General features: G+C 40.8%; 1 protein-coding gene across 1 annotated transcript in view; it reads left to right on the plus strand.

Annotated features, from left to right (window-relative positions):
• The window catches only part of LOC136575465 (uncharacterized), a 383051-nt gene that overhangs the window by 198979 nt on the left and 156188 nt on the right, over window positions 1-27884 (plus strand). Inside the window, exons 24-25 of the mRNA XM_066575086.1 lie at window positions 1401-1562; window positions 12572-12735. Of these exons, the coding sequence (XP_066431183.1) occupies window positions 1401-1562; window positions 12572-12735 (326 nt within the window). The remainder of the gene's footprint in view (window positions 1-1400; window positions 1563-12571; window positions 12736-27884) is intronic.

Below are 27884 nucleotides of genomic sequence, written 5' to 3' on the forward strand. Positions count from 1 at the left end.
ACCACTGGACCCCCTCTGGTCACGGGAACAGGAGTCCCAAGTTCCCTGAGATACTGGCAAAATGAATGGAGTGGCAACGCACATGCTCGGCCAAAGCTCTATTAAGTTCAATGAGAAGGCCAAGTGCTTGAACTTTGCTATTGCAATGTAACTGCCCGCTCATTCTCTTGTCACATCAGAAAATAATGCTTTACAATTGAGTCTGAAACCTGAGATGGGCAATCACTGCATTAGCCATCTGCAAATAACAGTGGCCCTCAACCTGCTCTGTTGGATGCTTGCTTTTGTAGCCTAAAGGCCTATTTAAACAACGATAATCGCTCAAAATTCGTTCAAAAGCCATCTTTAGCACGATGATCATTGCGTATAAATGTGCCCATCTTTTACTTTTCTGCTGAATGATGGATTTCAGTTCGGCATGAAATCCATCGTTCAGCAGAACCACTGATAAGAAGGACCGCACGCGTGTTCTGCCCGGGGAGCGCTGATAATAGCTGATTACATTGTCTCAGTGTCAGCCCTGTGGCAGAACAAAGGGAATTTATTCAGAGAACAGTGGGTGGTCTGTTCTCTGAATACAGCTCCCGACGGCTCACACGCTACTAATTGGTACTAATAGGCATTAGTACCAAGCAGTAGGTTTATGCAAAATGATCATTCTAAAAGCGATCTTTTGAGTGATCATCTTTATGTCTAAATGTACCTTAAGACAGTACAAAATTGATGAATGATAAAAGAATTTCTGACCTGTAAATAATTGCTTTTAAGCCTCATGCATATGTGGCCTTATTACCAATTTGTGTGGCACAATCTGTGATATGGTGCTTATAGAATTCTGTGGGCCAGGGGTTCATATTGTGCCTCTGTGTGCCCCGTGTAACAGTTCGTGAGAATCTGTGGAAAAAAGTGTATACTGAGGTATTCACCCCTAAAGCATTGGTGCTGGGGAAAATGTTGGCTCACAGAGACTATTTATAAATATTAATGTATTGGATAGTCAAATTGTACACTCTAAACTAGTCACAGGGGAGGAACAAAGTCTACAGAAAGATATTATAGTCAGGCCAACTGGAGCTGTAGTATGCTTGCTTGACTGTTTTTGGAACTGTCATGTAAGTAAATGGATTGAGCCACACAAGCACCACCACCACCTCATTCACAGCAGCAGCTTTACCAGGCAGGATAAAGGCCAGGGGACCCCTATTCTGGAGGTAAAAAGTTTGTCCCAGAGGTGGAACCACATTTATCAGACATTTATAGAATGTCCTGTTGATATGTTATGAATTAAAAAGTTGGGAATACGGCTTTAAGAAACTCGTTATCTACTGTTGTGTTATATTTTTAATATTTAATAATGTGATTTATTAATATTTATATACTTGTGATATTTTTATTATCAGTGTCTGAAAATCAGTTGAAGGACTGGTATGAAACAAGGTTAGGTGGTCACAAATCGTCTTTGGTACATTCATCCTTAGCAAATTGCAGCACTCACAATGTGGTACGATATGGTCAGAAAACTGGTCTGCGTGTCCGAATCAAGCAAGCATTTGGACTGAAAGGTAAATTACACTGAAAGCAATATTGACAAAAAAGAGGACAATATACTGTTACAAAAGGATCTGAATAAGTTGGAGGCTTGCAGAGACAAATGGTTATTGAGATTTGAAGCAGTTAAATGTAACGTTATGCACATGGGAAGGGAAACTACATGTCGCCATAATATGGTAAATGGGAAAACACTTAGTAAAACTGTCATTGAAAAAGATTTAGGAATTTTAGTTTGCTTTATTATTTACTGCAGCAACCAGTGTCAGGCAGCTGCTGCCAATGGGAATATAATTATGAGGTTTATCAAAAGGATCATGATGAGAACATAATTCTACTGTCACATCTATCTCCTGAGATGAGTTGTACTACAGGTTCTCTGGGGCTTTCCTGCTCAGGTGTTGGGGATTGTGCTGGCTGGGCGTGTGTGTGTCTCCAGTCAGCCAGCACAATCCAGGTCAGCACATAAAAGCTGTCTTCCCAGGTGCGGGTGTGGTCAGCTGTCTCTGTTCTTATTTTTCTCTCTGTGTTGTGTGAGCAGGTTCTATGTGTGGTGGCTACAAGAAAGGTTTGCGTCTTGTGGTTTTGTTTGGTTATGTCACTGGACTCCTGGTTAGTGTAGGGACTAGCGGTATTTCCAGAAGCCATGACATGGCCCACTTGCTTCCATATTTTGGCCAAAATGTCAACAAATAGCTGACATTTATAGCATTAACATCTGCTACTAGTGTTTGTGCATTGGCAGCTGTATGGTGTGATTTTGGCTCTGTGTGTCTTCTTATCCTGTCCAGTTGTCTCAGTCGGTGGTGGCATGTGTATGCGTCCTAGCCTGGGTGCTATGGGGAGCAAGGGCCCAGATCCTAAGACCGCTGGGCCACCCCCTATTTGTGCAATGTCCCTGCTCTGGTAGATCCTTGGTCATCTTCCTTTGTAGAAGATAGCGATAGGTGTTAATCGGTGGTTGTTTCACCTGGTATTCCCTATCCTTGGTAATGTTTGTGTGGTGCCGATGCTCACTAGCCCACATGAACATAACATCTAACACTTTTCGAGTCACTAATCAGACCACACGTGGAATGCATCTACTTATCTGTATGCCGCAACTGGACGGAGCGGTTGAAGCAGTCTGAAAGAGATCCCAAGCCGATGTATAATCTTTCCAAAGGAGGAGACACCTAGGTAGTGGGTGAGCAAAAACCTTTTTAACCCTTTCCAATCCATTTATTTTTTCTCACCCATTCTCCCCAGCTCCAATTTATTTGGAGCTGGGGAGAATGGGTGAGAAAAAATAAATGGATTGGAAAGGGTTAAAAAGGTTTTTGCTCACCCACTACCTAGGTGTCTCCTCCTTTGGAAAGATTATACATCGGCTTGGGATCTCTTTCAGACTAGATGAGAAAAAATACATTTTTCCTGCACCCTCCTGAACTGACAGAGTTCAGGGGGGTGCAGGGAGGGACCTGCTTACCTGTCTTCCGCATTCTCCTTCTGCGTCCCGGCTTGGCGATCATGTGACCGCTGGGGTCAGGTGGCACCTGGCGGTCACATGATCGCTGAGCCGGGAGGCAGAAGGAGAATGCGCAAGACACCTGTCAGGTAAGCAGGTCCTCCCACTGTGCAGGCTCCCGTCTCGGCGTTCATGTGACCGCTGGGGGTCAGGTAACACCGGCGGTCACATGATTGCCAGGCGGAATCTCCAGCATTACATAGCGCTAATTGAGTGCTATGTAATGTGTAAAGGAGAAGGCAGAAAGGGTTAAAAACCCTTTCTGCCTTCTCCTCGGTGGTCCTCGATGAGGACCAGTGCAGGAGTATATCTGCACCCGATGTGTCTGATGATCGGGTGCAGATGCACTCCTGCAATGCAGTGTCGGGCCTGTCCCGACATCGGAGCTGTGGAGGAAAATGATGATGTTGGGGCAGGCCCGACACTGGATTGGAAAGGGTTAATACACACGTGGAATGTTGTGACAGTTTTGGGTACCAGTGTACAAAGAAATACAGTAATTGAGTTTGATGCGGTTCAAAGGCAGGCACCTAAAGTAATAAATGGAATAGGTAGACCATAGTACCTAGATAGAGTGTCAAAATTAGACTTATTTAGTTTTAAAGATAGACAAATGAAAGGTGACCTAAAAACAATGTATAAATATATCAAAGGTTTATAGCAAAATATGAAAACATAAAGTTATCCTCTGTCCACAGGTGGGATAACATTAAAATCAGTGGGGGTCCGACTGCCAGGATCCCCACTGATATTGAGAATGGGGGTTCCAACTGTCCCTGTGTAAATGAAGTGGCAGTCGCAAATTCTTGCCGCCACCTCATTCATTTCAATGACTGTAGCGGAAATTGCAAAGTGTGAGTAATCGTTAATCTCTGGCACTGTCATTGAAATGAATGGAGCAGTGATGCACATTTCATTCATGCATTCATGAGGGGATTGTCTCGACCCCCTTTCTTAGGATTGGTTGGGGGTTCAGACTCCCAACAATTATAAAGTTATCCCTTATGCTGTTAAGGGATAACTTTATATTTTGGTACAATTCCCTTAAAGCATATCTAAAGTTTTGGATGACTTTGCAGAATAAGCTGCCATGTGTCTACATGAGGAACAACACTGTTTGTGGCCATTGTGTAACTTGTATCCTATATTTTTCACTATTCTCCCCTTTGCAGGCTGTATCTATAATTTTCAGTTGTCTATGAGCTGGTAGGTAAGCCTGCTGTTATGCTGTTTTCTGTAGACTGTGCACAGATAAAACAGCAGATTCACATAGAGATGTAAATAACATAATCAGGGAGAACACTAGAGAAGTACTGGGCAGTGTAGATGTGATTTCACTAATTCTAACACCATAAATAACTTGCCATTAACTGCTGCAGCATCAGCATAAGTCTCTCCTTATCTCTCCCTCCTCCCATCTATAGACATTTGTAGGCACCATGAGTCACCACCCTCTCACTTCCTATTCTCCATCTTTTTATATCTGTTATAATAGATGGACACCACTTGACTACAGGCAGTGGACAGTAAACTATAAGGAAGGGAGACCCTTAGTGATTAGCAGTTCAGGACAAAAACATAATTTTAGGTAAAGAAAGTGATTTATAAAAACAGTTATACCAGGAGCTCCACCTTAGAAGTAGTAACAATTATGCTACTACAGTTAGATTTTCCAGATTGTAGTGAGTATTAAAACTTCTCTATAATGCATGCCTACTCAATGTGTATCTTTCCCACTCATTGTCCTTTCACTGGGATGCTATGGCTTACAATAGGCAATCTGTTTGAGCCAAATGAAATGCATAAATCCCTCTATGCTCTCCTAAATACAACGTACACCAGGGTGTTTTTCTCTGCTGCACTTGTGTTAAGAAGAAGTGGAAGAACTGTGCAGAACCTCACAGATAGAGATGCGTGAACTTTTGAAAAGTTCAGTTCTGCCAGTTTGCCGAACTTTGGCAAAAAGTCTGGTTCAGTCTGAATTAGTTTAAACTTTAAGTTCACAAAAACCCCTTACACTAATATGTAGCACTGCTAAGAGCTATACAAGCTCTGTATAACACGCTGAGAGTGTTTTGCAGGGCTTTTAGACAGTATTATACACCAGTGTTCAGGACTAGTGTTGAATGAACTGAACTAGTAGAACCTTGTAGAACTTTGCTAAAAGCTAGGTTTCAGTTCATGCTGAACCAAATTTTTAGCAATGTTCTACCTAAACAGAGCTCTACTGCTTACAAACCCTTAAAAGCCAACCTTATCTCTCACATGATTGCTGCGTCAAAGTCCCTAATTCCTGCTTTATAGCTAGCCTCAACTGTCCTCTCACATGAACAATGGACTGCTAAAGTTAGCGAAATTAGAAGACTTGAAGAACTTAAGGTCCTTTTACACACAAAAATAATCTTTCAAATGGATGACAGATGGAAAGATTTAGTGATCTATTTGCATAAAGTGTTAATGGCTTTAATGGCCATTAACACTTTATCTTTTTCATTTGCATGTAAAAGGACCTCCAAGAGTTGTTTGCTGATCCGGGCTTGTGTTTAAACACATGTCCAGCTGTGCAAGCAGCTGCAGACACATTCTATTGTTCTCCCCGTGGCTAGTGTAAACATGCCACAAGGAACATCATACAGTCTTTTGAAAGATGAGCGAAATGCATTCAAATGGAATATATTTGCTCAGTCTTTCTGAGACTGAACGATGGATTTTATGTGACGTAAAATCCATCGTTGAAACGAAAAGTGCACGATGCCCACGTTTACACGTAACGATTATCGCTCATTTTCGGCCATTTGGATGAATTTTGAGCAATAATCGTTGTGTGTAGAAGGGCCTTAACTAACTGGGCTAATAGATCACATGATAAATTCAGAAAAACCGAAGACCCTTGGTCAACTCTGTCTTCATCTTTATATTTACTGATTACTATACAAGGTCAATGCATACTTGTAATTATTGTATTGCTGAGTTTTGTCTTTACTCTATTGTTTTATTGAGTGGAATCCGCTCTGTAAGTCTTCCATCCTAACTCATCCTCCCTTTGCTCACTTGATTTAAGGCCTTCTTCTTCTTAAGTAGTCCAATCCCATCCTCTCCCCCCCCCTTGCTTAATTAATCAAGCAGTAATTATGCTTATGTTGTTGTTCACCTTATGCTGAAGGACTTGATGGTATCATCCACCTATATTATTCGCTTACTAATCTTTCAATAAAAGCTGAATTTGTAAAAAAACAAAACAGAGCTCTACTGATTCGATTCGCTCAACACTAATAACAAATAAAAGATGGCATGCCTTTAAGTATCATACTCCCAAGATTAAATCTTAAAAATGCATTAAAACATGACTCAAGTCCATCAAGTGTCTTGCTTTTCCTTGCCTGCAGGTTTTGGCAACTCTGGTTTAACTGGAGTTAGAAACATTAAGAGAAACCTTTGTGCAGAAGTTCTAAGCCTACGAGGCATACATTAAAGGAAATCTGTTACTATATTTCTAGTGCCTTCAATGCGGCAGCATAAGATAATGACAGTCACGCTGATTGCTGCAATATGTCTGTCTTATAGTTCTGTGAAGCAGTTTATCAGAAACTTACATTTTATAAGGAGCAGCACACACATAGCGCGCTACTGGAAGTAGTCCTAAATTTTCATAAGCTGTAGGCTAGCCTTGGCCACCTCATCCTCCAGCCACTGATTGACAGCTGTCTGCATATTACTGTGCATAAAGAGACAACTGTCAATCAGTGGCGGGAGCGTGGGGCTAGCTCAATAATATCAAGGACTACTTCCTGTAGTTCTCTATGAATGTGCTATTACTTATAAAATGGAAGTTTCTGATAAAGTGCTTCACAGAAACACAAGAAAGACATTTGGTTGCTATCAGTGAGCCCACCACTACTTTATGTAACAGTATAAAGGTAGTGACCGATTCACTTTTTTGTACTCACTATGACATGGAAAATATGACTGCAGTGGCCAAATTTGTGCTAATTTTAAAGTGGAGCTCCAGGGCACAATTATTTCTATATGTAACATAGTAACATAGTATGTTAGGCTGAATGAAAACAATGTCTATCTAGTTCAGCCTGTTTCAACCCCCCTCCTTCTTGATCCAGAGGAAGGAAAAAACCCTCAATGAGGCAGAAGCCAATTAGCCCATTTGGGGGGCAAATTCCTTCCCAACTCCATAATGGCAGTCAGAATAATCCCTGGATCAACGTTTGATAGTTCCTACCTGACTGCAAGACCCGCATCAACAATCCCTCTGGTCACCTAATGGCTATATCCTGTAATATCATAGCACTCTAGAAAGACATCTAGTCCCCTCTTAAACTCCTCCATGGATTTTGCCATTATCACGTGCTCAGGCAGAGAGTTCTACTGTCTCACTGTTCTTACAGTGAAGAACCCCTTCCATGTTGGTGATGGAACCTGCTTTCTTCTAGATGTAGAGGATGCACTCTTGTTACCGTTGCGGTCCCGGGTATAAACAGATCATGGGAGAGATCCTTTTATTGTCCCCTAATGTATTTATACACAGTTATTTAATCGCCTCTTAGCTGTCTTTTTCCAGGGTAAATAATCCCAATTTTGTTATCCTCTCTGGGTATTCTAGTCCTCTCATTCCGTTTATTAATTTTGTTGCCCTTCTTTGAACCCACTGAAGCGCTGCAACATCTTTCCTGAGCACCGTTGTCCAGAACTATACACAGTATTCCATGTGAGGCCTGACAAGTGCCTTATATAGTGGAAGAATAATGTTCTCATCTCTATACCTCTTTTAATGCACCCCAAAACCTTATTTGCTTTTCAGCAGCTGACTGGCATTGATTGCTCCAGTTAAATTTACAGTCAACTAGTACCCCCAGGTCTTTTTCCATATCACTTTTCTCTAGCAGTATCCCATTTAGTGTATATTGGTGACATCCGTTTCTCCTGCCCATGTGCATAACCTTACATTTATCAACATTGAACTTCATTTGCCATTTTTCTACCCAAGCCCCCAGTTCATCTAGGTCCTTTTGTAGACGTACATTGTCCTCTGTTGTATTAGTTATCTTGTATAATTTGTATCATCTGCAAATATTAATATTTTACTGTGATGTCGCTCTGTCAGGTCATTGATAAATATATTGAACAATATGGGCCCTAGTACTGAACCTTGTGGTACCCCAATAGCAACGTTGTCCCAATCAGAGAACGATCCATTTATTACCACCCTCTGCTTTCCATCTCCGAGCCAGTTCTTTACCCATCTACACACGTTTTCGCCTAGCCCGAGCTGTCTCATTTTATATATCAGCTTAATATGCAGCAGGGTATCAAATGTTTTAGTAAAACCCAGATATACAAGGTCAGTGGACTCAGATCTAGCCTAGAACATACTTCATTATAGAAGCTGATCAAATTGGTCTGAGATAATCGACCCCTCATGAACCCGTACTGATGAGGAGTTATGCCAATGTTTTTCTTGAAGTATTCTAGGATGGCATCTCTCAGAAACCCCTTGATTTTTTTCCCAATTATTGAAGTGAGACTTACCGGCCTGTAGTTACTAGGCTCTCTTTTGGACCCCTTTTTGTATATTGAAACCACATTAGAAATGCGCCAATCCAGTGGTACAACCCCAGTCTCAATAGTGTCCATAAATATAAGCCCTTCACAGTTACAAACACCTAAAATCGATTTTTATTAATTTTGATTAAAATAATGGGCTGACAAAGACAGACTACAAAAAACACTAAATTCATGCGACTAAACACTGTATATGCTAATACCGAAGAAGGTTATGTGGTTAGATTAGAACCAACATGATTGGGTCGGGGTTAGCATTACTCAAGGATATCAGGTTAATGTATTAATCCATCATGTCAAATGACACATACAGGATGAAAGGTGAATTATGAATTCCTGATGGATATGATAGCCTATTCAGTGTAGAGTGGCAGAACAGATTAGCAAGAAGTTCCCTATTCTTGCTTATGTAGTGTGTATATATATATATATATATACACACCCTTATATATATATACACATATATATACTTGTTAATTAAGGGTGTGATCATCAAAGTGAAAGTTATAAAGATTTATATATTTTTTTGCGGTTCCAATATTAGATAATACTGATTTATATATCAAAAATTGGTTTGACGTGTTTCTGTGTTATATGAAGACCCTTCATCAGGAACCAATGTGCAGTCACACCAACTGTATAGTTTACTGGTAATGAGGTGCTTTAATGTGTGCTATTAGCTGAACTACATAATAGGACCAAAGAGGCTAATTTAGCCTGACTACAGTTCTGCATATCGTACAAGTGCACAATAGCTAGGGAGAAAAACTTTTTTTTAAAAATTTAAAAATCTAGTGAATAATTTACAGACATTTTCTGCGTCAGTGAATTGTCCATAAATATAAGAAATAGCAGTCTAGCTATCATGTCACTTAGTTCTCTTAGAACCCTTGGGTGTATTCCATCTGGACCAGGCGATTTATTGATTTTCATCCTTAAAGGGGTTGTCCCGCGCCGAAACGGGTTTGTTTTTTTTAACCCCCCCCCCCCCCCCCCCCCGTTCGGCGCGAGACAACCCCGATGCAGGGACTTAAAAAAAAAACAGCACAGCGCTTACCTGAATCCCCGCGCTCCGATGACTTCTATACTTACCGGTTGAAGATGGCCGCCGGGGTCTGCTCCCTCCGTGGACCGCAGCTCTTCTGTGCGGTCAATTGCCGATTCCAGCCTCCTGATTGGCTGGAATCGGCACGTGACGGGGCGGAGCTACACGGAGCTACACGGAGCCCCATAGAGAACAGCAGAAGACCCGGACTGCGCAAGCGCGTCTAATTTGGCCATTAGACGGCGAAAATTAGACGGCAACCATGGAGACGGGGACGCCAGCAACGGAACAGGTAAGTGAAAAACTTTTTATAACTTCTGTATGGCTCATAATTAATGCACAATGTACATTACAAAGTGCATTATTATGGCCATACAGAAGTGTATAGACCCACTTGCTGCCGCGGGACAACCCCTTTAACCGTCTCTGCACTACCTCCTATGTTAGGCATGCAATATTTATCGGCGGGTTCATTTTTTCCCCCTGCATCTTGTGTGACATTTCTTTTTCATTCATGAATACATTTGAAAAGAAACTATTTAGTAGATTTGCCTTCCTCCGTCGTCTTCTATGGTTTCTCCTGCATTATTTGTTAGAGGGCCAGTGTTCTCAGTGCAAATCCTTTTGTCCTCTGTACTGTTATTTATGAGGATGTTGTCCCAATCAATGTTACCGATAGTTCTGAGCTGATCAAATTTTGCTTTACTAAAATGGTGGTGTCATTGTAGGCCCAGTAATCAACTATTCTTAATACTGTTTTTTAAATAAAAATGATTTACACTTTTCCTAGTTATCACATAAGCAAAAGTTTGAAAAGTTAGTGACCTTTCAAGTACACATTTTTGTTTCTTCATACCCGCTTTCTGAGAGCCATAACATTTTTATTTTCCCATGTCCATAACTTTTTAAGAGTTTGTTTTTTGCAATATGATTTAGATTTTTTAATGGAAGAGTTAGTTTTGTAGTATATTTGGGGGGGAAGGTGGGGGGGGGGATTTAATCTACACAATTGTGCCAAAAGTTTGACAGGAACAAAGCTTCAAAACTTGGAGCATTTCTGCAAAAATGTATGACTTTTTCATCTTTATACCAGGCTTACGTAAGTAATAGTGGCTTAGCTAGGGAGTGGGGCTCTTACGGCCTGACAGATTTACTATTTAAGTAGTTTGGTGCACTGTACTGTACAAGTGATCAAGCAATCGCATGTTTAAGTCCCTTTTGGGACTTAAAAAAAGCTGTAAAAAAACAAGAATTGAAGTTTTTCAAATATTGGAAAGATATTAAAAAATTATGTACTATTTCTCCCATAAAAAATAAAAACAATAAAAATTAGTATCAACATATTGGTAAAGTCTGGACTATTAAAATATCACATTATTTATCCTGTATGGTCAACAGCATGAAAAAAATACACAATGCCGGAATTGCAGGTTTTTGATGTTACATCTGCACAGGACATGCTGGACAAGTACAAGCGGACAAACAGAATAATTGCTCACAGTGCAGCAGCCAAAACAAACGGACAAATAATAAACAGGAAGTCTTTCCCTAAATACATAACGAACGAGTGAGAGGGCCCTGCCTACCACGGCAGATTGATCGCATCGATAGATGTGGGCCTGCACTCGTTCCTGGGACCTAAGTAACCCTACTTAGCCAAACTGATAAGGGAAAAAACAGAATAAAACACAGCACTTAGCTTTAGTAGAATAAGCGGCAGCACACTGAGCCGTCCGGAGTAAGGAGGAGTGGACAACACGCTGACCACGGTAGCTACTAACTGCCAGTTCAGACAGTGAGCAAATGACAATACACAGCACTTTAGCTCAGCATCAGCCCAGGTAAATACCCAGCTAATTACCAACAGATGTGACTACATTACATCACACCTACTGAGCTAGAAGGTGCAGAACCAAATCTAAAACGCGCACCAGACCGTTAATCCAGTAGCGATCTCAGCACTGCTGCAACATTTGATCAATCCATTTCGGAAATGTTTTTTCTTTTACGAAAAGTGATAAAGGCATCATATGTACTCCAAAATTCTAAGCAAACAACTCTAGCTCACCCCACAAAAAACAGCTCTATTTATTGAAAAATGTAAAAAATCTCAGAATATGGTAAAATAAAACTTTTTATTCATTTATTTATTTTTTAATTTTTTTAAAGCAGTAACACCTAAAAAGCTGTATACATTTGGTTTGCCATAATTTTACTGACCCACATAAGAAAGTGAACATGTAATTTTTTTACTGCACCATGAACACTGTAAAAGCAAAACCCAAAGAACAATGGTGCCATTGTGGATATTTTCCATGTAACACCAGTTTCACTTTTTTAAGTTTTACAATACATTTTATAGTACATTAAATGATGCTATTAATAAATACATGTCACTCCACAAAAAAAACAAGCCCTCATATGGCTATGCCGATGGAAAAATAGAAAAGATATGGTTCTTGAGTAGAGATGAGCAAGCATACTCGGCCACCCCCCTTTTTCGCCCGAGCGCTGCGATTTTCGAGTACTTCCGTACTCGGGCGAAAAGATTCGGGGGGCGTCGTGGATGAGTAGGGGGTTGCAGCGGGGAGTGGGGGGGAGAGGGAGAGAGAGAGGGCTCCCCCCTGTTCCCTGCTGCTACCCCCCGCTCCACCACACCTTCCCTAGCCCCCCGGCGCCCCCCGAATGTTTTCACCCGAGTACGGAAGTACTCGAAAATCGCAGTGCTCGATCGAGTAATTACTCGAAACGAGTAGGTTCGCTCATCTCTATTCTTGAGATGAGAAACAGAAAACCTGAAAAATAGCTGGTAATTAAGGAGTTAAAACACTGAATTTCCATTGTTTAATGCAACTAATATTATAATCTTTTTTTTGTGTGTGACCCTGTATAAACAGCGGCTGGCCTTTATACCAATGCATTTGCTAGAATCTTAAAAGGAGCACAGAGTATGCAACTTCCAGAGTTACCACAACGCTGGGGAGGAGAAGAGAAGCTGTTGACACGACAGCATGACTACAAAAGTCTACAGATGTCACCAAGGTGGATAGATCCTTCAGTGGTATGTGATGTACTGTAGCTATGGCAAGTCACTTGAGTAGATTTAGCAATGTTTCTCTTTCCTTATTTTTTCATTATTTCAGTCCGTTTCTCTTAGCATATACTATCTTATGTTATATCAAAAGATAAGGATAATATTTACTTTTAAATTACAAAACTATACTTCCATATGCAGGAGCAGTAACCATTTCATTGACAGCATAGTTGGAATTAAAATTCAGCATAACCAGCTAAAAGAGATTATATTATTGACTGCATAGAAAGATGTAGTAACCAAAGACATATCAAACAGAAAATAGGAAAATGTGTTATACCAATGCAGGAACGCAAAAGATATGTCGGTCGGAACTGTTAAAATATACAGTTATAAGAGGATAGCCATAGAACACATCTCCTTTAAGAGAAGTCTTGTGTGGGTATTCTCACAAAACACAAGGAGTGTGCACGCACCATAAAGTCATACAGTATACACCAATGCCGAAGAGAAAATGATGGCTTAGGAAGCAGATGTAGAAAAAGTCTAGACCTCCCCTAAGTGCCCTAAGCTTAACTCAATGAGTAATAACTATTAGTACTCTGGAAACATTTACATCTGTATGCATTTTCTACTTTTTTAAATCTTGCAACAGACATTAGAGTAACTGTTTTAAATCTGAAAAACGTTTGGTACCGTGTTAGGCAGTAGAGCAAAATGTGATTGTTCTCAGAAAGAGAAACTAAGTAATCTTGTAGATATGATACCTTTTAATGGATAACAAAAATACATAATGTTATAGCGAGCTTTCAAACCTACTCAGGGTTCTTCCTCAGGCATAATGAAATAGATCTGAAGAGGCATGCATATATACACACACATACATATGACAAGGCACAGACATGATGTGATTAATTTTCACTTATTTTTTTCACCAGAACAGGATGAGTAGAGAAATAAATACATACTTAAATAGTCCACTGATAAAGATGTGAAAATTTTATGGGATCTGAATTAGTGTTAGGTGGTCAGCAGGCCAGAGTGTTATATGTGCTATAGATTTCTCATACTTCCCAGTCACACATGAATACTCGAAGAATTTAGGCCTCTGTTGAAAGTGTCAAAAATTGTTATAAGTTTGTACTCCGAAATTCGTCTATGGCTTTGTGATTTGAAATTGCCTTTTAATATGGTGACTTTCATGTGTTCTATCTTGTGTCCGTGACTAGAAAAGTGTTCGGCCACAGGTAGTTCTCTTTCTTTCTTTATTTGTGTGGCGGTAAGACATCATCCTTACTTTCAGTTTTTGTCCTGTTTCTCCAACATAAAGGGCCCCAACAGGACATTTACTGCACAGGATCAGGTACACAACATCGGACGTGGAACATGTGAATGTCCCAGGGATCTTATAGTACTGCTGTGTGTTGGAGATTTGTATCCTGTCCATTGTCAGTACATGAGCAGGTCTTGCAGCTCCTTACATTACAGGGATAACTTCCTTTTTGTGTGTCAGGGGGCAATGCGCTCCTGATTATAAAGTTCCTCGAATTTGGATGTTGTCTGTAACACAGAAGGGGAGGGTCCGGGAATATGATTTTCAGATGGTCATCCTTGTGTAGGGTATGATGGAGTCTCTTTGCGCTTTTCCCTAGTACTTCTACTTGTGAATTGTGGGTCATCAATTGAGGTGGGATGGTAGCCCTGATTTAAAAATGTCCTTTTAAGATGGTATAAATGTTCCTCTCTGTCTGTTGGGTTGGAGCAGATGCGGTTGTATATGATGGCCTGGCTGTAGACAATGGACTCTTTGATGTGTTTAGGATGGAAACTGTCCCATGTGAGGTATGTGGGCCGGTCAATCAGGTTTTGGTATAGGGATGCCTGTATTGAGTTGTTTGAAATTTTTATGGTGGTGTCCAAAAAGTTGATTTTAGTATATGACTAGCTTAATGTCAGGTTTATGGTGGGGGGCAATGCATTGAATCTCTCATGGAATTTTATTAGTTCTTGTTCGGTGTTGGTCCAGATGATTATGTAACAAAAGTTGGCCAATGGTTTGCTGGAGCAGGAGGCCAGAAAGTCACTCTCCAGTTTTGCCATGAAAAGGTTGGCATATTGCGGTGCCGTTTTACTGCCCATTGTTGTTCTGGTGAGTTGCAGGAATATCTCTTTGCCAAAGGAGAAATAATTGTGTGTGAGGATGAATCTCGTGAGTTGTAATACGGATTCAGAGGCAACCCCATTGGCCTCAAGGTGTATCTGGCAGGCAGTCAGTCCATCTTTGTGTGGGATGTTGAAATATAAGGATTCCACATCCATGGTGGCCAGGATGGCGCCATTGGGGAGGGGACCTATGGTTGACAGTTTGTTCAGTAGGTCCATGCTGTCCTGCAAATAGCTTGTTGTTTTTCTCACCAGTGGTTCGAGGACACCTTCTACCCATCCTAAGATTCCTTCAGTGAGGGTTCCCACACCTGAGATAATTGTACTCACTGGGTTGCCAGCTTTGTCTAGTTTTGGAAGCATATAGAATGTTCCAACCCTGGAGTTTTCCCGTATCAAGTCCAGAAGTTTTGTGGAGCCCAGAGACAGGCTTCTGATGACACTTCTCAATTCCCTCACTTATTTTTGAGTTGAGTCTTAGTCCAGTTTGGTGTAGTATCTGGTGTCCGTCAGCTGTTTTTCTGCTTCTTTCTTGTAGTCTGAGGATTATAGCAGCACCCTTATCCACAGGCTTAATAGTGATCTCCTTGTTGTCTCTTTGAGTGCGTAGATGACCCTTCTTTCTTGCATATTGATATTAAATACTTCCTTTTTCTGCTTGTCCAGTATAGTAGATTGCACCACATGCCTAAAAGAGTCTATATATTTGTCCAAAGTGGGGTTGCGGCCTGGAAGTATTTGTAAGTCCTGTCTCTTCTTTGCCATCAAAGAATTCTTTCAGTCTTAGTCTCCTGAAACATTCCTCCATGTCACTGCAGAGTTCTGTTTTTCAAGTGTTTTAGTAGGACAGAAAGTCCTCTTGACAGAACACTGAGCTCCACATTAGTGGGGTTGTGGGATGACACATTGATAATACAGCTGATTTTACCTGTTTCCATGTACTGTTGAGGGTTCTGCCCTACCCTGCCAGACTCGGGATGTTCCTGATTTATGTTTAGGTACAGGCGTGCTTTGAGTCGAAGTATTTGGAGTTTCTTTTCCTTTTTCTTTATTAGACAAAGCAATGGCAATAAATGATCTGCAAAAAATAGATTTTTTTTCCCCCTAAAAACGCTATGCATGAAATCAGCCTTATGCTGCCCAATCTTCAGGCGCTGTATAAAGAGTTTGAGATGTTGATTAGATCAATCCTTCTGCACAAAAGGACATACATGTATGCCCTCCAGAGCCAGGGGATGTATGAAGCAGGTCCAGGATGAAAGCCAACAACATACCTGGTCAGCGACAGATTTGTTAAACAACTGACACCCTCTGACAACGGCCATAATAAGAGCAAGCTGTCAGTGCCAACTGTGGAATGTAAGCCAGTAGATGGAGGGGGGCCCCTATCCATTGTCTTAGTGTCTTCCCCACAATGCGGTTGCAGGTTGTTGATAGTTGCCATGAAGGCCAGAGCCTATTGAAGGCTCTCAGGACTGCCATACAATCAGACCTATTTGTCCCTACTACAAGCAGGCTTATATTAAAAGTACAGTATACTGCAATACAGAAGGATTGCAGTATGTTGTACATGTGATTAAATGATCCCAAGTTCAAGTCCCCTATGGGGACTAAAAAAATTGTAAGAATAGCTTAAGAATAAGTTTTTTAAATATTTAAAATTCATACTTTCCTTTCCATTACAAAATCTGAAGAAAAAAATAAACAATTGTCAAAGAAAAGATTCTTGTAGAAAGGATATTCAACACAACTAGTAAAAGCAGCATTGCAGAAGACTCTGTCTCTCACACAGACAATATTTGAAAGAAAAGATAAAAAGAATGATAAAATTAAAGATTTCAGTAGTAATTTTATCACAATTTACGATAAAGGAAATGGGGAAATTAGGAGAATACCTATGAATTAGCGGTATGTTCTGGAAGGGTTGTTCCAAAGTATCCTGGAATCACTTTTTGTAAGGCTATTTCTATTAAGCATATAATAGCCCCTAGTAGGTTTCAGAGAGATTGGTATTTGCATACCATCTAATGTTGATAACAGCATGTTAAAAGTTATAGGTTGTTTTAGATGTAATAAACTCAAATGTCTGTGTTGTAAAATTATTGCCAATAATTCTAAAAATATATAAATCTTATGTAACCTTTGTTTAAAGGATTGCCTCCATTGCGATTATGAGTTTGTTATTTACTTAGTGGATTATGTTTGTTGCCTTCAGTATATTGGCTGCAGCTAGGGGGGGCCAAAAAACTGAATTTCAACTACATGTGATAAAGGATGCTGTTGGCTGAAACATCACTACTTCTATGTTTTTATTTGAAACATTAAGGCATATACTTTAGGGTGGCCCAAAAAACTCAACTTTCATTTACAAAGCAGAACATTCTCTATTTTTTCCTTTTAACAAACCTTTATTTGGTGCAGAGTTTCAGGTTTTTTTGTCTACAACAAGGTTCTGTTCAAAGACGATGAATTTTCTGACTTTTTACTGATGAGGAAGAAGAAAAACAACTGTTGCTTCAAGTCATGGAAGCAAATCGCAAGTCTGTTCCAACACAAATTACCAAGATGTCTGCTGTCCAGTTCTTAAGCACTGGCTGACAAATATCTGTGTCGTAATTTTGACTATTTTCATGTTTTGGAGGTATTTTTGTAGGAACAGCACAAATGTGTTGATTGTCAGGACAATCACCACTTCTACCTTCTCCTTTCCCTGGTATATAGCACTATGTACTAAGAAGTGAAAGTGGAAGTGTTTCTTCCACTATGCGAGCCTGCGGTCACATGATCCCCTAGCAATCTAGCAAACCCTGATCAGCTCTATTAGTGACTATTGTCACTAAAGCCTAATGCCCAAAGCCGGATTTTTTTTAGCTTTTTACCCCTGATAAAGCTAAAATCTGAAAAAAAGTTAGTGAAAAAGATATTTTAAAAAATTCCTGTATGTCATGGAAAGAAAAACGCAGCAGAAATAATTTTGATAGCTGAAGAAAAAAAAAAAAATAGGGCAGTAAAACCACCGCATGGGTAAAATGTAGAGATGAGCGAGCACCCAAATGCTCAGGTCCACGTTATTCGAGTCGAGCTTTTCATAAAATTCAAGAGCTCTACTCAAATAATGAACCCCATTGACTACAATGGGAGACTCGAGCATTTTTGTATGTGGGATGCCGGGTGCCGAGCTTTTTTTTTTCTTTTTTCTAGGTCTCTCTCTCTCCCTCTCCCTCTCTCTCTCTCCCCCTCCCTTCCTTCCTTCCCAATGACGCACGCTGCGTCGTGGCCGGGACGGGCCAAAACAGGCACGTCACAGCGGGGAGGAGCCAAAAACAGGGGCGGGGTCGAACACGGCTTGATGCTCATTCGAGTAATGAGCACCATCGAGCACGCTAATACTAGAATGAGCATCAAGCTCGGCAGAGTATGTTCGTTCAACTCTAGTAAAATCCCTAAAAAGTGTCTGGTCCTTAAAGGGGTTTTGTCATTAAAAAAAAAAATCTATACGTACCTATTCCTTCCCTGTCAGTTTCCTTAGCACATCTTCTCCTTGCTGAGCTTTTGCAATGCCTGGGGTCACCTCACCTCACGCCGGGGGCCAAGCTTGTTATGAAGGCTGCATTCCTCAAATTCCTTCTGGCCAGGTCAGTGAAGGTCACATCCCTGTGCTGTAGCTTCACTGCCTAGGAAGCAATTCTAATCTGTTTCTGTTCCCAGCAAGAGAAACCAAGTAATCTTGTAGATATGATACCTTTTAATGGCTAACAAAAATACATGATGTAATAATAGCGAGCTTCCGAACCAACGCAGGGTTCTTCTTCAGGCTTAATGGATTGGATCTGAAGAGGCATGCATATTTATACACACTTATAACATACATACTTATGACAAGGCACAGATATGGATGTGATTGGTTCGCACTTAAAAGGAATTCTGCAACAGCAAACAAACTTTTTTTGTCTAGGCACTGATAGCGAAGTGAAAGTTTTATGGTCCCTAAATTACTGTTGGGGGGGGGGAGGTCAGCAGGCTAGAATTGCTACAAGAGATACACTGACCTTTTTAGCTAAACACTGATAAGGGAGTGAAAGTTTATGGTCCCTGAATTACTGTTGATGGGGGTCTTATCTGTATAATAAATGTCTCACACTTCCCATTCACGCATAAATCCTGGGGAACCATTTAACCCAGTATTCAGCGTGTCAAAGGTTGTTATCAATTTATATTCCCAAATTCTTCTGTGGTTTTGGGACTTGAAACCACCCTTCAATATCAAAACTCTCATATTTTCTATGTCATGTCCACGGTTAGAGAAGTGCTCGGCCACAGGCAATTCTCTTTTTCTGTGTTCAATCGTGTGGCGAGGAGCTGTAAGACCTGCTCACATATACTGACTGCGGACAGGATACAGATCCCCAACACACAGCAGGACTATAAGATCCCAGGGACATTCACATGTTCCACCTCCAATGTTGTGTACCTGATCATGTGCAGTAAATGTCCTGTTGGGGGTCTTTATGTTGGAGAAACAGGACAAAAACTGAAAGCCAGAATGAGATCTCATCGCCACAAGATTCAGGTGCCGGCGGGGGTGAGCGCTGTGTTGTGGGAGTGAGCAGGAGGGAGCGGGGGGGGGGGGGGTGAAGAGAGATCTACCTCCCGTTCTTACCCACCACTCCCTGCCCCCCGCTGGCACCTGAATCTTTGCGGGCGAGCAGGCAGGTACTCGGTAAGGACGATACTCGCTCGAGTATCTGTCCTTACCGAGTACGCTCGCTCATCTCTATTGCCAACCAAATGTACGTAACCTCACAGGAAGGAGAAGAATCAGGCAGCTGAAGGTAGAGACAGGAGAGACAGGAGAAGATGGGGGAGGTGAAGATCTGGTAAGTAGACTGACAGGGGAGGAATAGATAAGTATAGAATTTTTCTTTTTTAGTGATAGAATCCTTTAAAGTACAAAACAGCCTGGTCCTTAATGGGTTAAAGTATAGTGTTTCTTTTGCAAAAGCAAATTGTTAATATTAATGCTGTAGCTTGTGTAACTGGAAATCTTGTGCGTAAGCGCTATTTCTCATAATATACATCAGTTTTGAGCACCATTTTGCAGTTGGAATTTAAAGCTAAAACTTTACCCTAACATTACTATTAGCAGTTGTAATAAATTGGGAAGGTGTCTTGCTGCCACTTTATTTTTTGTTATATCTCTTTGGGCTACCCTAGCCTGCACCTGCCGGACTTTGCAAGCACAGTGAGTGGCCACAGACACAAAACCAAACTTTCTTGCACCAAATTTTATCTAGACTTCTGTACGAAGCATAATGGGAATTTTAATGTCATAAAATTCTTTCCTTTTTAATAAATATCTAGATATGTAATAAACAGAAAAATAAAATATCTTGTAAAGGCGTGAAGCCTACTAGATACATAGGCTACATAGCCTTTATCCTAATAATTGAAATGTGTAAATGTGTAATCACTGTGGTCTCATGCTCTCCTCCACCCTGTTTTGTCATTTAGTTTTTTTCTTAGGCCTCAGTCAGACTGGCGTTTTTATGTGCGTATATTACCTGCATTTGCGATCCGCATCTATACAGAACCAATACGTTTTAATGGCAACAGTCATATGTCCGATATTTACCTGCGCACAAAAATGCGCAGCGGTAAATATAGGGCGGATTTTAAAACGCAGGTATCTGCGCCAACCCTATTGAATACATACAGTGAAGATTGCGATCCTCTCTCACAGCTGTGGCAGAGGAGCGCAATGTTCTCCCATTGAATTCAGTGGAGCCGGCGGGGGCTACAGCTATCTCCATTGAAAGCAATGGACTGCCGGCAGGCCCTGCAGTGATTTTCGGGGAACGGCTTTAAATATAAGCTCTTCCCTGAAAATCATCCCTAAAATGTGTAAAAAAAAAAAGTGGAGCTGCCGGTGCTCAGGCGCATCTAGCCAGGTCTTCTCCTGAACTGCTCTGAAGTGCTTTCAGCAGGCGGGGATTTAAAATCCCCGACTGCTGAAAGGGCTGCCTCTGATTGGCTGAGCACTGTGACCAATCAGAGGCAGCACTCAGCTATTGAATGACAGCTGTGTAATTACCATGAATCGAACCCATTGTTTTCAATGGGTACATTCATATTTGTTTATTTTTGCATTGGATCTTGGTCGCATAGAAAAAAAGGGCGTATCATTGTGCGTATTTACAGGCCCAAATAGTGTATTAAGTATATGTTGTGCATAAATACGCTGCCGAAAAACGCATATAATTGTGTATATACGCTGCATTTTTTGTGCGGCGTATCTACACGACAGAAACCCGGAATATGCCAGTGTGAATGCACCCTTATTGTGTTTCTCGATATTTGTTATTATGTTTCACATAATATGTAGCAATCAGTGTAAGTGAAGGCTCTTTTACATGCAAAGATAATCGCTCAAACTGCCGCAAGACTCAACTAACTTTTCGAATAACAAATTTATTGCTGTAATCATCTGTTTTCCTCCAGGAGTTGTTTGCTGAGCGGGGCATGTGTTTAGGTGATTGTTATTGCATTAACACATTGCCAAGCTGAGGAAATATCTGGTCAGCACATTGCATTGTTCTCATTGTGGCTGAGTAAACACTGCACTAATTGAATATGCAAACCAAAACAAATCCATCCCTTAGCCTCTGGAAACACTGAACGAACTGCATTCAAACTGAAAGAATTTCCAGTGGTCAAACAACGGATTTTATGCGAGCCTAAAAAACTTGGCTAACAATAATTGAACGAATAGTGCTTGACTGCCCACGTTTACATGTCGTTTAGCATGTCGGCAGTAGATCATTGCACCAGGCATGCAAGCAGTATATTGCCGTACCATGTTTGTGTTTTATTTTTTCTAGTGTTCTATTGGAGTTTCCAGTTATAACATTCAACCTGACAACAAGCATGTAAGAGTACAATAGCCCTTTAGCTTGTTATCATTTAACCCTTTCCAATCCACTGTCTGACCTCTTAAAGACATTATGATGTAAGGCTGTACAGCTCCGATGTTGGAAGACGTCCGTCCGGGTTCTCTTGCTGTATATTGCCAGCCTCTCTGCTGTCCGAGCCTATCCAATGTGTCACCTCACCTGACATTACACACATATATATATGTGTATATATATATATATATATATATATATATATATATATATATATATATATATATATATATATATATATTATCATCTTCTAGTTAATCTTGCCCCTAAAAAATGAAATAAAAAGCAATCAAAAGTTTACATGTATGCCATTCCCTGGCCACTAAATAAAAACTGAAGTACTAGAAGGGTGTCATCCAGTCAGGATCCTGGCTTTCAGCCACTATTTGGCTCCTCAGAACTACAGTGTCTCATGGACCTCACAAGGACCTCTCTCAGAGACTCTGAGTGTAGCACGGCTGAAGGTTTTAATTCCTCCCTGTCAAACCCACAAAGGTGTTCTCTAAATTACTAGCAGACTGCTATACCATCTTCTGCAGGCCATCTGTTCTACTACAGTGCCACTTGCATGTAGTAGAGTTGTGTTTGTGTGTGACAAGCGACAAGCATGTAGCAGAGCTGTGTGTGTGACATGCATGTAGCAGAGCTGTGTGTTACGTGCATGTAGCAGAGCTATGTGTGTGGGACATGCATGTAGCAAAGCTGTGTGTGTGACGTGCATGTAGCAGAGCTGTGTGTGTGATGTGCATGTAGCAGAGCTGTGTGTGATGTGCATGTAGCAGAGCTCTGTGTGTGTGATGTGCATGTAGCAGAGTTGTGTTTGTGTGTGACATGCATGTAGCAGAGTTGTGTGCGTGACATGCATGTAGCAGAGCTGTGTGTGTGTGATGTGCATGTAGCAAAGCTGCATGTGTGTTTAACATGCATGTAGCAGAGCTGTGTGTTACGTGCATGTAGCAGAGCTATGTGTGTGGGACATGCAAGTAGCAAAGCTGTGGGTGCGATGTGCATGTAGCAGAGCTGTGTGTGTGACGTGCATTTAGCAGAGCTGTCTGTGTGTTACGTGCAAGTAGCAGAGCTATCTATTATCTATCAAGCACCCTTCAGGCACAATGACGCTGACATTATCACAGGTTCTAAACCAGCAGCCGTGTGCTTACAACTCCAATTCCTTTCATTATATTATATTAGTAAGTGGTGCATTATACCATCAGAAACACTGCTGCTATAATTACATATATATATATATATATATATATATATATATATATATATATATATATATATATAAATTTATGTCTTAGGCAAGTTGCATATGACCATATTATGGACCCATGCTGTATTGATTCTTAATATGGGACCAACAGCCTGCTTTGTGAACATATTGTACTTCTGAGTACCTCCGATTTTAAGCACATGAATGTTTTGTTTCCTAGATTCTGTTATGTCAAGGAGAACAAGAAACTTTCAGACATTTTATTTTCCCTGAGATCTGCTGATCTGCGGCATCAGCTGTGTCAAAAGATTGTTGGCAGACTGTTGAAATAAGTGTGATCCACGAACACTAATCTGTTTATGTCTAGCTTTACCATGTCGAGCAATGGGATTATTTTGGGCTAGATATGTTAGTCGTCAAGCAGGATTGTATAAAGGAGGACACTCATTTTATTACCATTTTATGAAGCTTCTTTCAGTACAAAATACTTCCAGATTTGTTCTTTACAAGGGATTCTAAATTTAGAGGAACATAATTACTTGTTTCCTTCTTTCATACTACACTGTAAAAAATTAATGTTATGTTTGGTGCTAGAAGCATAGCAGAAGCTCTATATAAAATTCCTAAAAGAATACAATATGAACATTACAGTAATAATTCAGAAGAAAAACAAAACTCATGCAAAAGTATTCAGTCAGAGATGAAAGAAGGACCTAGTGAGGCACTTGGAGTACCTTGTGCGGTGCGCCATGAACTACCACAATAATAGCACCACTGGGGAATTCATAATGTTATGATTTGTAATATGACTAGAGGTGCTTCTCAGTTACCAGCTTTCTCTTGCAGTCCAGAGTTAGTTGTCATTGGAGACAGTCGATAGGCTTGTTGACAGACAGTTTAACTGAGCATGCAAGGTGCATTGGCACAGTCAGATTATGCTACATCAGATTAAAGTTTTTGCCCCACGAAAAATATAGTTATATAAATATATTTATAGTTGAATTCAGCTCTTAATTATAAACAGTTTTTTGTAGTTGACCTTTTAAAAAATGTTTCTCCCCCCAGATATTCCAGGAATAATGTTAAAATTGGATTCAACTTAATATTAACAATATTTTTATGGAACATCCCTTGTATTGTACATTGACTCTAATGTAAACACTACCCTTCGTAAAATGCAAATTAGCTGTGCAAACTCTGTATAGGCATTGAGCCACCAAGGAACAGTGGGAAATTTCTCCTCTGAAGCCTGCAAAATTGCATCACAGCTCTGGACTATAAGGATGCTTTCAGACATGGAAGAAAATGCTATATATACTGTATATAGCTCCAGAACATGCCATGGTATTGCACACAGATTGACATCACTTACTCTAGCCCCTGTCCTCAATGCAAGGTTCTCCATTTCTCCATGAATAAGAACATTAAGCCTTGATGGTTGCCTATTCATGTCAATAGTGTGCTGCGCTATTTTCTCCAGGAAAATTCTGGACAGAAACCAAATGGACCCTATTATAGTCACTGGGGTCATTCGGCACTGTTTAGTCCCATCATAAGGCTGATCTGCTTGGCCAGTGGATTCTACTTCCTTACTCCTATAATAGAGCATGAAAACCAAACCTATAAAGTTGATGTTAGCTTAGCCTCAGTTAGTATAACTGGTGCTTTCAGCTGTGGGATTTACTGCATTCTGAAAAGAGATTATTCACTTAGAACAACCCATTTTAGGCGTTGTTTCACATGATCTCTTTAACCCCTTCACATAAACTGACGTTAATTAATGTCTGCTGCGTGCGGGGTTAGTATGGAGCTGGCTTGAGGGCTGAATATGCTCCAAACATAGCGAGTGTCAGATAACAAATACAGTTGACACCTGGCACCAGTGTTGAGGATCTGAGATAATCTGTGCTGATCACAGAATTTAAATAGCTTGACAGAGGAAGGGGATTCCCTCTGTCCTCCAAGTGGCCCCCTGCGACAAGCTTGCAGCATGCTTTTCAATTGCCATGACAGCCTGGTTTCTTGTGAAGACTCCAAGGCCTGTTATAGATTACAGGCTATTAATCCCTACCTGTGGTATGCTTAACAGTATGCTGGCAAGTTTTCAATATACTACAATTCAAAAGTATTACAGTGTATTGTACAAGGTAAGGTAAAGTCCCCTAGGGCAAGCACCAAGTCATGACTGACTCTTTTAGTGTGACGTCACATCATGACATTTTCTTGGCAGTCTGTTTTTGCAGGGTGGTCTGCCATTGCCTTTCACAGTCATCTTTTACCCCCCAGCAAGCTGCATACTAATTTTACCAATCTCAGAAGGATAGAAGTCTGAGTCAACCTTGAGCTGGCTACCAGAACCAAGCGGATTGAACCCGCAACCTTCAGGTTGTAAGCAAGAGCTTAGGACTGTATTTCTGCTGCCCTAACACTCTGTGCCACAGGCTGCATATGACAGAAAAATAAAAAAGGAATGATTTTTTTGAAAGCGGGTAGCAAAAATGAAAATGGAAGAAATATAAAAAAAAAGGATTGAAAGCGTTAACATGTTGGTGCAGTGCCCAAAAGAGTGAAGAAAACAGAAGCTAGCGGCATAAAACTGAATAGCTTTCTGTGCATAGGCTCACCTCCAGCTTGGTATATAAAGACAATAGCAAGCAAATAGTCCAGCACACAGAAATATCCTATAACCCTCTTTATTCCAGTCAGTATAAAATTCAGAGTCAAACAAACTATAGACAAACTATCACAACTCTTATGAATTTCAAGCTATCACATAGTCCTTACTCATGGTGCAATAAGTTCCTATACATTTACACACATGTGTTCTCAGTGGGGAATAATTTGCTGACAGACTCTAGTCATAGTGGCTTATCTACCCGTGAAAACAAAGGATCAGAATGTTAAAATCAAACTTCCCTGATTCTTCTGCCATTAGGGGGGGAGAGTCGGCACACCCCCGTACCCTTGATAGTTGAGCAGTCCTGTCAAAATCGTCAAGTTCAGTTGATTGTTCTAAGATGTAAATAGTCATTTTAAGAGCCATTGCTTTATAGCAGTTTCCTGCTGTGACTCAAAGGACAGGGTCCATCGGAAGGGTTGTGCTGAATGAGAAAAGTATGGCTGCTTTCTTCCAGAAACAGCACCACACCTGTCCGTAGGCTGTTATTGCACCTCACCTCTCTATTGAAGTGAATAGAGTGTAGCTACAATACTATGTACAACCTGTGGACAGATGTGGTGCTGTTTTTAACAAAAAAACAGCACATTTTTTAAATTCTGGACAACCCCTATACTAGGGCAAATGGTCTGGTATTGTATTGATGAAATAGAGAGTACACAGGATTCTTAAAATATAAACCATACTTGAAGTTGGATACCAACCAAGATTCCATATATTAGTAATACATTATATTTTTACCAACTAGTTCCTAGCAAGACTTTGTCCATGGTGTGACAAACGACATAAATTTGCTGGTATGAGGAATATTTTACGACTGAAAAAGTTAATCTCTTTGTGGATTATCTAATGTATTGTGAATTAAAAAGTCTTGCATCAGATTTTGGACAGTGCAGAGGTTTTTTTTGCATATTGTACTGATATCAGGTCATTGGTAAATATATTGAACAAAATGGGGCCTAGTACTGAACCCTGTGTTACCCCAATAGCTCTAAGCTAGTTCTTTACCCATCTACAGACGTTTTCGCCCAGACCGAGCCTATTATGTGGCATGGTGTCAAATGCTTTAGTAAAATCCAGATATATACGATCAAAGGACTCTTCCAAATCTAGCCTAGAACTTACTTCATTATAGAAGCTGATCAAATTGGTCTGACATGATCAAGCCCTCATGAACCCGTGCCTATGAGGAGTTATATCATTGTTTTCCTTGAGGTATTCCAGGATTGCATCTCTCAGAAACCCCTTGAATATTTTTCCAATTATTGAAGTGAGATTTACCGGCCTGTGGTTACCAGGCTCTCTTCTTGACCCCTTTTATGTATATTGGAACCACATTGGCAATACGCCAATCCAGTGGTATAACCTTGGTCTCAATAGAGTCCCTAAATATGTCTATTATGTCACTTGTGTATACCATCTGGGCCCAGTGATTCGTCGATTTTAATCTTTTTTAGCTGGCCCTGCACTTCCTCCTGAGTTAGGCAGGAGATATTTTGTGGAGGGCGTTTTTTACCCCTACATCTTGTGTGACGTTTTTTTTTTAACTAGAAATGTCTATTACGTCACTTGTGTATACCATCTGGGCCCAGTGATTCGTCGATTTTAATCTTTTTTAGCTGGCCCTGCACTTCCTCCTGAGTTAGGCAGGAGATATTTTGTGGAGGGCGTTTTTTACCCCTACATCTTGTGTGACGTTTTTTTTTTTAACTAGAAATGTCGTAACTATTTAATAAATTCCCCTTCCACTATCATCTTCTATGATTTCTGCTGCATTATTTGTTAACACCTTCCCGCTGCAGGGCGTAAGTTTACGTCCTGGCAGCAGGGTACTTCCCGCAACAGGACGTAAACTTACGTCCTGGGGTTAGCGCGGGATCACATATGATTCCACGCTATCCCGCAGTGGGAGCCGGCTGTCAGACACAGCCTGCATCCCGCTCCGATGCCCCCCCCCCCCGCTGTTAACCCCTTCCCTGCCACGATCTAAGTAGATCGCGGCAGGGAAAGAGTTCACAGAGGGAGCGGACTCCCTCTCTGTCTCCGGCCGGCTCTCGCGATAACATCACGAGAGCCCGGCCTGTCACCTGACGTCCTGTATTGCCTATGCCTATGATCGCTGTATAAGTGATAAGGCAATCATCATGGCAGTGGTTAA

This window comes from Eleutherodactylus coqui, chromosome 1 (genome assembly GCF_035609145.1).
Source record: "Eleutherodactylus coqui strain aEleCoq1 chromosome 1, aEleCoq1.hap1, whole genome shotgun sequence".
NCBI lineage: Eukaryota > Metazoa > Chordata > Amphibia > Anura > Eleutherodactylidae > Eleutherodactylus > Eleutherodactylus coqui.